At 39.7% G+C, this 13,348-nt stretch overlaps 2 protein-coding genes across 2 annotated transcripts in view; both read right to left on the minus strand.

The window, feature by feature from the left end:
• Window positions 1–3,518: 3,518 nt before the first annotated feature.
• Window positions 3,519–6,722, minus strand: dhrs13b.1 (dehydrogenase/reductase (SDR family) member 13b.1). Its single transcript, XM_023275168.3, has 5 exons — window positions 6,556–6,722; window positions 6,328–6,446; window positions 5,939–6,062; window positions 4,991–5,317; window positions 3,519–4,439 (listed from the first exon to the last, which is right to left on the minus strand). The coding sequence occupies exons 1-5, from the start codon at window positions 6,683–6,685 to the stop codon at window positions 4,180–4,182; spliced, it is 960 nt and encodes a 319-aa protein (XP_023130936.1). The 5' UTR covers window positions 6,686–6,722; the 3' UTR covers window positions 3,519–4,179.
• Window positions 6,723–11,272: 4,550 nt separating this feature from the next.
• phf12b (PHD finger protein 12b) overlaps window positions 11,273–13,348 on the minus strand; it is a 13,843-nt gene continuing 11,767 nt past the window's right edge. Inside the window, exon 15 of the mRNA XM_023275171.3 lies at window positions 11,273–12,466. Coding sequence (XP_023130939.1) covers window positions 11,997–12,466 — 470 coding nt within the window. The 3' untranslated portion in view covers window positions 11,273–11,996. The remainder of the gene's footprint in view (window positions 12,467–13,348) is intronic.

A 13,348-nucleotide genomic window follows, 5' to 3' on the forward strand; every position in this document is an offset into this window, starting at 1 on the left:
AGGAAACTTTGAGAGGTAAAATAAGTTTTTTTGGGAATACTACTGTTATTATGATACAAAATGTAGTTTTCAGATTATTTGAATATTAAAACGTGAATATGCAAGGCTGGGTTATATCTGCTCCATTTCGTTGTTTTTCACGGTAAAAATAACCGGAGTGGATGAACCGAGGCGGTGACGTCATTAAGTACGCTGATGTTCCAAATGCACTTTAGTCTCGATGCTTTCTCGCAAGTCTGTACTTCAGAGTCCGACTCGCAAGTCTGTTCTCGCCAAGTACGCGAGTACGGACTTGCGTACTTAGAATTGAGAAACGGCCACTGCAATTCTTGTTCTGCTCGTCCTCCTCCTCGTCCTCCTCCTCCTCCTCCTACAGTCATTTTCGCTTGCGACCAAATTTGAACACTAAGCAATGCATTAATTATTTTTAGATATTTTTAAAATTGAGTTTGCGATTTTTTTCTAGCACTACCAAACATGACCTAAAACTTAACAAAATTTTTTACCTTTTTCAATATTTCTTCTTTCTAAAATTTCAGGTATTAGATATTATCATGAAACTTTCAAAAGATGCTTATTAGAGAAATTATTTTTTGAAGTGTAATATTGAAATATGCAAATTAAATCTAATACTATCTAATTAAGTGCATACTAAATTGAATTCATTTCCAGAACACAAATCTGAACACTGGATAGAGCCAGCTTTTTGTTTTTAGAGCGGGTCGTCCAATGATCGAAGGGTCGGTGGTTCGATTCCTGCTCTGTCCTAGTCATGTGCTGTTGTGTCCTTGGGCAAGACACTTTCAAGATTGTCAAGACTATGGAAATGATAGAAGAATATAGGAAACTGCAATACAAGAAATTCAAAAAACAATTTGAACTATTACACACATGAAGGAGATGGTGTCATTTTATTTGGACTTTTGATTACAGTAGTGCAATCTCTGGCTGTGGCTGGAGCACTTTGTACAGCAAACAGCCTATTAGAATGGCATTGCAACAAAACCACACCAGTGAAAGCCGCTAAGTCATCATGACTCATCCATCAAGTTTGACTGGTCTTTTTATCTTGTTAGGTGAAGAGTGGAGCAACAATGAAAGAAAAGGGTGCGATATAAATCAGAATCCATCGCTGCTTTATTTACTCTGTGCTCTCCTCACCCTAGCCCTCCCTGCTGCTCGTTCAGTCAGAGGTTGTTGGAACTGTTGGGTTTCTCTCTAAGGCTTTAACTTTACGTGAAGTGGCCTGAGGTGATATACATTTGATTTGGTGATATATAAATTGAATTGAGGCAAACTCAGTTGAATTTGGTATGAATTCATTTAGATGTCCATTCTGGGTGAGTTTATGGTCATCTGAATATTACATTTGATCATGCTGTAAAGAATGTTATATATTTTTTGTTTGTCAGTTTTTTTATTGAGAAGAAGCTTTTTGTCTAAAGATGGCAAACATTTACTGTAGTTTTAAATCCACTTGCTGGCCTTAAAGATTTTCGCAGAAACAGTAAAATAATAATGATAATAATAATGATAGTTACAGTGCATCTGGAAAGTATTCAAAGCGCTTCACTTTTTCCACATTTTTTTTATGTTACAGCCTTATTCCAAAATGGATTAAATCAATTTTTTTCCTCAAAATTCTACTCACAACACCCCATAATGACAATGTGAAATGTGTTGCAAATTTATTAAAAATAAAAAACCTGAGAAATCACATGTACATAAGTATTCACAGTCTTTGCCGTGAAGCTCAGAATTGAGCTCAGGTGCATTCTGTTTCCACTGATCATCCTTGAGATGTTTCAGCAGCTTAATTGGAGTCCACCTGGGGTAAATTCAGTTGACTGGACATCATTTGGAAAGGCACACACCTGTCTATATAAGGTCCCACAGTTGACAGTGCATGTCAAAGCACAAACCAAACATGAAGACAAAGGAATTGTCTCAAGGCACAAGGCTGGGGAAGGTTACAGAAAAATTTCTGCTGCTTTGAAGGTTCCAGTGAGCACAGTGGCCTCCATCATCCGTAAGTGGAAGAAGTTTGGAACTACCAGGACTCTTCCTAGGGCTGGCCGGCGATCTAAGCTGAGTGATCGAGGGAGAAGGGCCTTAGTCAGGCAGGTGACCAATAACCCGATGGTCACTCTGTCAGAGCTCCAGCGTTCCTCTGTGGAGAGAGGAGAACCCTCCAGAAGGACAACCATCTCTGCAGCAGTCCACCAATCAGGCCTGTATGGTAGAGAAGCCAGATGGAAGCCACTCCTGAGTAAAAGGCACATGGCAGCCCGCCTGGAGTTTGCCAAAAGGCACCTAAAGGACTCTCAGACCATGAGAAACAAAATTCTCTGGTCTGAAGAGACAAAAATTGAACTCTTTGGAGTGAATGCCAGGCATTACGTTTGGAGAAAACCAGGCACCGCTTATCACCAGGCCAATACCATCCCTACAGTGAAGCATGGTGGTGGCAGCATCATGCTGTGGGGATGTTTTTCAGCGGCAGGAACTGGAAGACTAGTCAGGATAGAAGGAAAGATGAATGCAGCAATGTACAGAGACATCCTGGATGAAAACCTGTTCCAGAGCACTCTTGACCTCAGACTGGGGCAATGGTTCATCTTTCAGCAGGACAATGACCCTAAGCACACAGAGAAGATATCGAAGGAGTGGCTTCAGAACAACTTGGTGAATGTCCTTGAGTGGCCCAGCCAGAGCCCAGACCTGAATCCAATTGAACATCTCTGGAGAGATCTGAAAATGGCTGTGCACCGACACTTCCCATCCAACCTGCACTTTACAAAGGGGAAGGGTTCTCAACGTTTAAACCAGGATTTATTTGGGACCAGGGGATTTAGCAGTCAGGGGAATTTAGCCATTTGCAAAGAGGAATGGGCGAAACTAGTCAGAGATGGGTACGCCAAGCTTGTGGCATCATATTCAAAATGACTTGAGGCTGTAATTGCTGCCAAAGGTGCATCAAAAGTATTGAGCAAAGGCTGTGAATACTTATGTGCATGTGATTTTTCAATTTTTTCATTGTTAATAAATTTGCAACAATTTCAAAAAAAATTTACATGTCATTATGGGGTGTTGTGTGTAGAATTTTGAGCGGAAAAATTAATTTAATCTATTTTGGAATAAGGCTGTAACATAAAATGTGGAAAAAGTGAAGCACTGTGAATACTTTCCAGATGCACTGTAAAAATGTTAGTTCTTAATATAGTTTGATGATCCTGTCTGATTCGTAAAATGAGGTGTGGATGTGGCTTCCATTTATCTTAAATCCATCCTTCTAGCTGCGAGGCAACAGTGCTAACCACCAAGCTACTGTGCAGCCCCAGTACCCCACACTTTATGTATTTTTAAGTTGTACAATGTATATTGTTATTGTAAGATAATATAACTCAACATTTTAGTAATACTGTACAAGGGGTTTCTCTGTTTTGTTGTGCAAAGACCATATAGAGAGGGAAAAAACAAGTATAAGAAGTGTACAAATAAAACAAGTAACAATCAGATGATCAAATGATTTTTTATTCTTCTGAAACTAATTGTAAGCAACAATCCTACACATGGGTGTGCTTTAACTGATTTATGAAACCCTTTGTCAGCACATTTCTTTTGTTACATTGTTAAATTCATCCTGCTGTGACCCCACCCATCCATTTATATTCACTAAACCAGCAAAACCAGAAACCTTTTGCGTAACCCAACCGTTTCCTGCATGAACACTGCTTTTTAGGGCTCCTATGCACCAATAGCAAAATTGATTGATCATTTATATTGGGCATTAATAACTGAAGATGTACAATGCACAAGTGAACATCTTGTTTGTTTGTTTTTTTACAACTTAACATACTGTTACATAGTCAGACTACACATCTAATGCTAACAGTAGTACACAAAATTATGTTTAATATGAAGATCTGCACAGTCCTCTCAAAAGTCTCGATGACTCTAATAGTACTAATCAGACAGATTCTTTAGATTGTTGTATTTGGAGAGGAGTGGTGGGGCAGTCAAATCTTGACCTTACTTGACCTGCCTCATGTTGAACTGCCAGCTAACTTTTTCATTTTTATAGATTGGGCCCTTACAAAAATTACTATAATTGCATGTAATTAATAAATTTATTGAAACAAAAAGTACTCAGTGTCATGAATTGAATAGAAAGCTTTTTCATGCAAGGCCACACAGTCTCTCACTGAGCTCCCACAGCTTCTTTGCTGCAGCATCGTCTTTGGCTTTGTCATAGACTTCTCTCACAGTGCAGTTGGAGAAGTAACGTCCGCTGAAAGGTTCAAGTCCCTCCTGGAGGGCACAGTGCAGGGTGGTCTGGCATCCCTGGACCGTGTTCTTAAAGAAATAAGTAGTCAAGGGTTTCAGGCATAATTGCAACACTGAGCTAGTGTTCCTGGCCAGCTCAGTGTTGATAGCTCCTGCAAATACATAAAACAAAGTGGATTTAATTGCTTGGTCTTTCACAGATATTGTAAAAATACCAGTTCCAGCTACTTACAGCTGCTTTTCACAATCAACCTGGCGTTTTCCTAAACGTGTACTTTAACTTGTAGGGCAGAAGTGTTTGGTTCTTGCTTTGTAATGTACAAACTGAGAAGGACCAATGTACCTTGATAAAAAGGCAACAAGGGAACAAAGTCTAAAGAGCCCGTCAGTGTAAACATAGAATTCAATGCTGTTTGCTGCAAGCTGAGGTATTATTACTGTTTCTGTTATCTGTTTGATCAATTATAAGCAGCAGTTGTTTGACCAATCACAGACAACAGGACTTAATTTGCTAAATGTGGCCGAAATTTTGTTTGAGGGCTATGTCTCTAAAAAGAACAGTGGAAACAAAAGCAGAACTTGGGATATCAAATGCAAGTTCATGTAAAATCTAACACTAACCAAAAAGGTCAAGAAGTTCTTGTAGTGGCAATACCTGTATATGTGCACATGAGTAGAATAGAGGTATACTCTTACTACTGACCTGGATGGAGGGAGTAGCAGGTCACCTTGGATCCCTGGAGTATCTTGGCCAGCTCATGGGTGAAGAGGACATTGCACAGCTTACTATCACAGTAGGTCTGAAAGACTTCCCAAAATGAGGTCCCCAGCCCCAGAGCTTTGTGGGTGTTCAAGGAGTCAAAATCTATTTTTCCAAAGTTATGTCCCAATGAGGACACATTAACCACCCTGCTTGGTCCACACTGCTTCAGTCGCTCCAGCAGCAGGTTGGTTAGCAGGAAGTGGCCAATGTGGTTGACCCCAAACATCATCCCCAGTCCATCCTCTGTTCGACCCTGCATGTAAATACCTGGAGCAAAACATGGAGAAAGATCCCTCTTGTTTGTTGGCATGTCAACATCAAAACATGCAAGGTTTTAAAACTCTAACCGAGAGAATAACCACTTCTTAGATTCACAGACAAGCTAGTGTCACAAGATATCATCTTAGTCTTGATTCACGAAAACTTGCAAATCTTTTGCACTTCTGTGCAATCCCGAAGCTCCCAAATGATTAACACCATAGCTATTAACTGATCATGCTACATTAATATGAAGGGTGTCTGCAATGGACTGTTTCTGTAATAATTTCACTGTTTACATTTGTTTCTTTGTACTGAGTTGTATACCAAAGTAATTAGAAGGCACTTACAACTGCATCATATGGCATACCAAGTAATTCAGTAACTATATGGGACATTTTTCAAATACTGTGACACCACTATTGCATGCTTTACTCTCTTTATCAAACCACATGAGGAATATCAGCAAGACGAGTGTGTACATTGAGTGTAGCATTTAAATTTTGCATTTAACTTTAAAATGTCTACTAAAATTAAACTAAAATGAGCAGTCAATACAGATATAATGGACAAAATTCTCTAAAAAAAAAAAAAAAAAAAAAGTTTTTTAATGTTCATGACATTATGAACCTGCATTGTTGATGAGGATGTCCAATCTGGGTTCAGACTTCAGAAAGGTATCAGCAAAGCTGCGAACGGACTTGAGACTTCCCAGATCCAGTTGCATGAACACAACTCGATTGCTATTGCTTTCCTGTGGAAGATGTTGTGCACAGAAATTGTTACTAAAAACAAAAGTGATGCAGATACAGTGACCATCTGTCTGTGTCCTGCTTTAGCCTCATATAGGTACATTTTTGCCAAGGTGCAAATGACATATATGCAGTGCTTCTTTTATACAATACTGTCTGCATAGCATTTTGAGTAATTAGAAGCTGCTGCATGACATCAGAAGGTCATTCATGACAAATAACATTCTATTAATCAGTGAAGAAACAATAGATTAAATCTTTACTCACCCTCTTGACTTCCGCAAGAGCAGCCTCTCCTCTCTGCCTACTGCGACAGGCCAGAATCACCCTGGCTCCTCTTTTAGCCAAATCTATAGCTGTGGTCTTCCCAATGCCTGTGTTGCTGCCTAGAGGCAAACAGTAACTCTTTTTATTCTACCAAGATTCTGATACTGGATCTGTACCAAAACCGACATGGTGAAACACAATCACTACAAACCAGAATGTTTACTTTACCAGTCACAATCACAGTTTTCCCATGCAGCTTTGCTTCGCTTGTGCATCTCTTTCCCTTCACTACAATATGACGGAAAATGTAGGCAACTCCTACAACGACAGCAACGGCCAGCAGACAACAGGTAGACATTGTTCCTGCTTCAGAGCCTCACAGCAGACTGGTTGCACAGAGGAAGTCCGAGCAATATGAGCTTTTAGACTCACACATTCAAATAAACACACCCCTTTCCTGCATGGGTGTGACTTTGAGTGCTCTCTTTGTTATCAGGTCAGAGCAGAACAAAAGAACTGGAAGAGGACCAGAACCACCTGACTCATGATCAGTGAGGTCAGCCGAGGTAGCAACAGCAGATACAATTGTTCAAGTAACTGTGGATAATCTATTTCAACTTTGCCCTGTGTTTTGAGGAAAGTTACATTCAATAACACAGTCAACATTAGGGTTAACCTTCATGGGCACAAGCAAATGTATATTGGTGTGGCCAATCAAAATAATAACTGGAATGAACTCTTGTCCCAACAGAAGGGCAGCACCTGCTGAAGCTAGACACATAACATATTTTAGCTTTTTCATAATCCTTTATTTTCTGTGAATGTGATAGATCTTTTTAAACTATTTTGAGAGCATAAGCAGCAGGACAGCAATAAAACCTGAAGCTGGACAAATCTATATTTCTTTTAAATAAATACTTGATTAAATGACTGTGGGTAATTCAAAGGGTTTAAAATCATTTATTAGTGCTTAAAAATGAAATTAATAAGCATCTAAATAAAGGAGACAATAATCCAAATATAAAATCATAGTGTCCGAGAGAACATTGTAACTTAAGAAAAAACATGTGAACACCTATGCAGTATTTTTGAAACAGAGCTGCAAATACACAAAACCCAAATACAGTTCTTTCACTGCCTCATTGTGGTCTGTATCAGCATGTTTTACCATCTTATTTGTTGCACTGGTCATTCTTTATTCTGTGTGAATGATATGCATCGACGCTTCTGTGCAGATTAAGAGCTACAATAGAAAACAACTTGACTTCTCCTTTGGTTCTTGAAGACATGAAACCTCTGATGGAGAATCTAAGGTACATACTGTAATGTTCCCTCTAAAATCACATAGCTAATGATCCATAATTAGGGTGAGAGATGACTCCATCTGCTAACGCTGGTGCCCAACTGCCCAGGGAGAGATCTCAAGACTGCAGTATAAGCAGTGTGTTGTTGTAAAAGCTACTTCAATTCATTTTGTGTGAGGGAATTGACAGTACACCCCACGTTGCAAAAGTGGATGTTTCAGGCTGTGAAATGCTTTAAGGCCATAAAAATCATGAAGACTGCAGCTTTTGAACTTCAATGTTTACACACAGGTTTCTGCTTCAGAGTGTCTTCAGATGTGATAAACATGAAGGCTATAAATGGCTGTTCCAGTTTGACATAGAAGACTTCCTTCATGCCTCTGTCCAAAATGTGGACATTGCTGTCTTCAGATGAACGCCCTTTATCCTTCAGATACAGGTGGACTGTTGAGTGTTATCCTGAGGAGTTGCTCTCCTGTGCTGAGCCATAACCTTGTGGAATAGTTCAATTCAATACAATTTTATTTATATAGCACCAATAACAGGTCAAATTGTCTCAAGACGCTTTACAGAACCCATTTGTCTGAACCACCAGAGCAAGCCCTAAGGCGACAGTGGCAAGAAAAACACCCTTTTAACAGGGAAGAAACCTTGAGCAGAACCCGGCTTTTTATGTGGGGGACCCATCTGCCTGCTGGCCGGTGGATTGAGAGGGACAGAAGAGGTAGAGAGGTAGAGGGGGTGAGGGATGGGGAGATGGAGGGGGAGTGGGAGGGATGGGAGAAGAGGAGGGTGGGAAGTTGTTTAGACTCCCCTATATATAGCTATATGAATTCCTCTCTATTGGACTGCACATGTAAGGCTGTTGAGCTTGTGTTTGTATTTTATCTAGTGAACCAGTTTTTGTCTCTGAGTGTTGCTGTGTCTGAAGTGCAAGTGGAAGAAAATCTTTGTCTCAGAAACTCTGGCCACACTCAGGCTGAGTGTTCCGCCTATTCTTCACTTCTTCTCACTTTGATGTTGCGCTGTTTTTTCTCTTTGCTAACTTAATGGAGGCCCAATTGAGATAGCCAAAGGTTAAGTTCTATCTTAAGATGTGTGTGCTCCCTGTCTTTTCTTTCGGTCTTGTTGGGGACATGCTCAGCCCAGTGCCAGATACAATATTAAAGCAGAGCTACAGGGAACAACAACAGTAATTAAATGTCCATACACTATTGTTGATTAAAAACAAAGACAGGATAAAAATGAAGCTTAAAAATAAAATCTAAATTGAGAACTTACATTAACTGTTCCCCTTTGAATGCCGGCACTAAAAGGCTCCTACACTACTGATGAGAAATTATACATAGAAATTATACATAGATCTGTTGCAAACATGCCTGTCAGTAGTTAGTTTTTATGTAAGCAGTTGATACATTGGTTAAAACACAGGGTTGAAATATTATCACTAAAAATATGAATATATCTTATCAGTGTTTTTCTTTAGCTATTTTACCAAAGCATAAGAGTACTTCTAGTTAATATTTGGAATTAATATTTTTAAAGTCAGAGTATGATGGACAGTTTCTCATCCCTGTGGGAATTTCTCTCTCTCTGACATACCCTTTGTATGCATGTCTTTAGTTCTTCAACCCTTCCCATACAGACATCTTCCCACCCAAACTCATGACCAGTAAAGCACCTCAACTAAAATCTCATAATTATAAGATCCGTACCTCATAGTTCAAGACCTGTGTCTTGTAACTCGTTCAAGCCTTGGAAACCAGTTGACTCTGTGTGTATTTCACCACTACATAGTACTCAAGTCAGTGTGTAAGGTTGTTCCTGTGGTGTGCCAATGTGTCTTTTCTGATAACACCACTGGGTGGCACCACAGTTCCATTGGCTGCCTTACTGCCATTCAATACCTACAGAAACTGTACACTCCCTGTAGCCTAGTGGTGGAGAACATGTATGGCACCGTAGGAGGAACAACACTTCCCAATCATTGTGGACCGAGGTGGGAAATGACATAAAGGTCACAGTTAAAGTGAGGAATGATAGAAATTTCTGTACTCACAACTTTGATGTGTAACAACCAAAGAAAACAAATAAATTCATCTAAACTCAAATCTTTTTACTTACTTTAGCCTTTAGACTTGGACTTAACTAAAATTATTAGGTTCACATCAACAATCCATTGAGACAAACTACCTTGTGTTAACTTCCAGACTGCTGCTGTTGGTGGTGTGGAGAATGTTTCACTAAATGATTTGGGCTCATTATTACCAATCAGCCATGGTAATAATAGTGTGTCTTTGTATTGCTGCTGACCATGTGCATCCCTTATGGCCATGGTGCGCCATCATCTAATGGCTGCTTTCAGCAGGATAACGCATTACATCAAACTCTGGTTTCATGACCTGACAGTGAGTTCAGTGGTCTCCTCATTCAGCAGATGTGACTTCAGTAGAACACCTTTGGGATGTGGTAGAACAGGAGATTGGTAGCAGGAATATGTAGCATGGAGCAGAATCCTACCCAGGATTAGTGTTTGTCAGTGTACATGATTCAGTATACTGAGTAATGCAAGAATAAATATTGCTTAATATAGCTTTATTTTGAAAGTATTGATAGAAACTATGGATCCCATAATATGTGCAATATGCAGGATGTTATTCAAATGACTGTAGGAGTTATAGGAACTATTTTCAGTGAGAGGAACAGGAAGTTACTATGTTCAAGATTTTTGTTTTCACAAAACAGAAAAATGTTTCCTATTTTTTTTGTACTTTCAAAAAGGTAAACTTTCATATATTCTTCATTAATTATGTGTATATTTAATTATTTCAAGCATTTTTGATGATTGTGGCTAATAGTTTATGAAAATCTGAAATCAAAATGATCTAAATGTTTATAATAAACAAGATCTTTTAAAAAAAGGATTTACAAAACATAAATGTCCAACTTTAGGAGGGTGGCCTCCACAGCACTGATTACTGGTTCTATGACTTGTTTTGCATTTCTCAATTGCTGTTGCAACTGTGTTTCATTACCATCAGATTTATCAGTGCCCCTGGCATGTGGTGCTGTGATGCAGACATTCAGATAGACATGGCCCACAGATCCAAAGTTCTGGTGTTCACAGCTCATTTTAGAACTATGTTCATGCACTGAGATAAGAAACCATAAGTGTACTTATTGTTTCAGTGATAAGTGTATATACATTTGTTGCATGGACTGTCCAATTATTACCTGTATTTCCAATATAGTCTTTCTAAAGAATTAGTTTTTGATTAATCATAATCAACTGTTTAACTAAAAATTGATGCTATTGTTAAGAGGTAAGGGAATTTTGAGTAATTCGACATTCAAGTGACATTGCACATAGGGCGTACTCGCTTGTTATAAACTGCCCATTGACTCAGAGGTCTACTAGCATTGTCAACATCGCCTTCATCCAAGATCTAATTTCCCTGAATTCTTTTTTCCACATGCTACCTCACCTTTAAGAAAATGGATTACAATCATTTTCAAAGCCACCTTTGATTGCCCAGTTCTAACCTTTATCAGTACTGTGACTTATGGCAGAACGTGAAAAACCAACCTACAAAATCTCAGGTGGACCCACAGAAGACTGAAAATTACAGAGGACACAAATGTGAGTTTGTTCTTAGAAAATCTTTCTGTATTTACAGGTTTGAATAGACAAGCAGGTACAGACAGAGTGCTTATATACAGAGCAGCACAAGATGTTAAAATGAGTGCTAAAACAATACAGTATTTACAGATGGACTACGGTGGAAAGTACAGACTAAGAACAAGTTTTATCACAAAACTTCTGGTACTCTACACAGTATCACAAATTCATGAACTGTACAGTTAAAAACCAAAAAATGGTAAATCTACATGAAATCCAATGTTTCTCCAATTGAGAGGCATTGAATTATATATATTTACATTATATATACATATAGTGTATAAGCATGTATGTGTTCATACATATATAGCTACCTGTGGTGCAAAAGCAGCAAAATAAAGTAGAATGTATGGAATTCAATACTACAAAATAAACAATTTGTGCTAAATGGGCTGACAAAGTAAGGTTACACCATACATAACTAATATACTGGCAAAAATAACTGAGCGCAGGTAAATAATGTTCGCTCAAAGTCTTAACGGTCTGAAGTGAATAGAAGGTTACCGTCAGTCATTCACAAACAGAAGAGATTGTCAATAATACCTCAAGCTCATGCAAAGATATAAACCATTAAAAATGAAAAAAATAAACTTTTCCCTGTTGACCAACCAGCTGTGTAGCTTTCCCTTCATTGTGACTCGAAAGGTGCAAAACAAAAGGAGGGAGGGCGGAGCTTCCTGTGCAGGCTATGGAACAGAGTTCGAGCGCAGTACGGGCACTTGGTGGGGAGGGACAGTCTCAGCGTCAGCCTCGTCCTGGCTGGAAGGGCTGCTCACTGCGGCAGTGTTGGTGGATGGTGGTGTAGAGGTGGTGGTAGTGATGAGGGTGGTGCTGGCTGTGCTGCTGCTGCTGCTGGTGGTGCTTGTGCAACTGGCAGCAGGCATAGCGGTCTGCTCCTCTTTGGGCTGCTTACTGGCAAACTCGGTGATGCTAAAGACAAACTGGAGGCAGCCCAGTTTGATGTAACTGCCATGGTGGAGCAGGGCCGTGCCCTCCCAGCCCGCCCCACTGCCACCAATCAGGCTGGAGCTGCTGGCCTTACAGCTGCAATATGGCTCCGCACTGCACTGAGACTGGCTGCTCATCACCCCGCCGGCTGGCAACAAACCCACCACAGAGCTGGGGCCTTTGTCCTCCTCACGCTTTTTACTGCGACCTGCACACAGAGTACATACAATACCATAATTTCCAGACTATAAGCCGCTACTTTTCTCACACGTTTTGAACCTTGCGGCTTAAACAATGATGCGGCTAGTTTATAGATTTTTACGGGCTAATGAGCTTCATGCCGTCAATACATTTAGCCTTGTCACATCAGACCAATGAAATTACCAACCAGGTCACAATAGACCAATGAAACAGTTTGAATTAAATCAAATGCACTCAAACTAAATTCTTCAGATCAGTCATTGTATGCTTCATGCACACACCCTTATCATAGAAAACACACAAAGAAATGCATATGATGCAGCTTTTAAGTTAAAGGCAATCCATCTGGCTGTCGAAGAAGGAAATAGAGCTGCTGCAAGTAAGCTTTGAATATTCGGATCTCAAAATAAATATTCGGATACCATCATCATGACCGAATATTCGGATATTCGGGTCCAGCCCTACAGACAACCCACACACTTAATGCCTCCGGTCATAGCCGTAAATTCCATGGAGTTGGAAAACTCTGGTACGATGTTAAAACCAAACTTCTGACATGACACTACTTATTTTCTATGATTATGGAGGCTCTGAAAGTACTGCAGCCGTCACAGGTAGCCTACTGCAGGTTGTGATTTCTCCGGAATGGCGTCTGCAAGTGCTGGAGGAGCAATCGGACAAACATAAAGGTTGTTGTTTTCCCATTCCATAGATTCATCCAGGCCTCCCCCCACTATTTAGTTATCTTCTCTAGCATTGCAACCATGAACTAAAGCCCACACTTCCAGGGATTTCTTCAAATCTGGAGGATCACAACATACCAAGACAACAATATCAAAAAATGAACTCGAACAAAGGCTGAGACCTGTGTAGGCATGTTTGAATACCT

The sequence above is a fragment of the Amphiprion ocellaris genome, chromosome 7 (genome assembly GCF_022539595.1).
Source record: "Amphiprion ocellaris isolate individual 3 ecotype Okinawa chromosome 7, ASM2253959v1, whole genome shotgun sequence".
NCBI classification, from domain to species: Eukaryota; Metazoa; Chordata; class Actinopteri; family Pomacentridae; genus Amphiprion; species Amphiprion ocellaris.

Excerpts from the sequence above, each read along its gene's own strand:
- dhrs13b.1 (XM_023275168.3), bottom strand. The coding sequence starts at position 6,685 with ATGTCTACCTGTTGTCTGCTGGCCGTTGCTGTCGTTGTAGGAGTTGCC. Across the intron at positions 6,447-6,555 it reads GAAAACTGTGATTGTGACTG|GCAGCAACACAGGCATTGGG; the intron begins GTAAAGTAAACA and ends GTTTGCCTCTAG. Across the intron at positions 5,318-5,938 it reads CATCCTCATCAACAATGCAG|GTATTTACATGCAGGGTCGA; the intron begins GTTCATAATGTC and ends GTTTTGCTCCAG.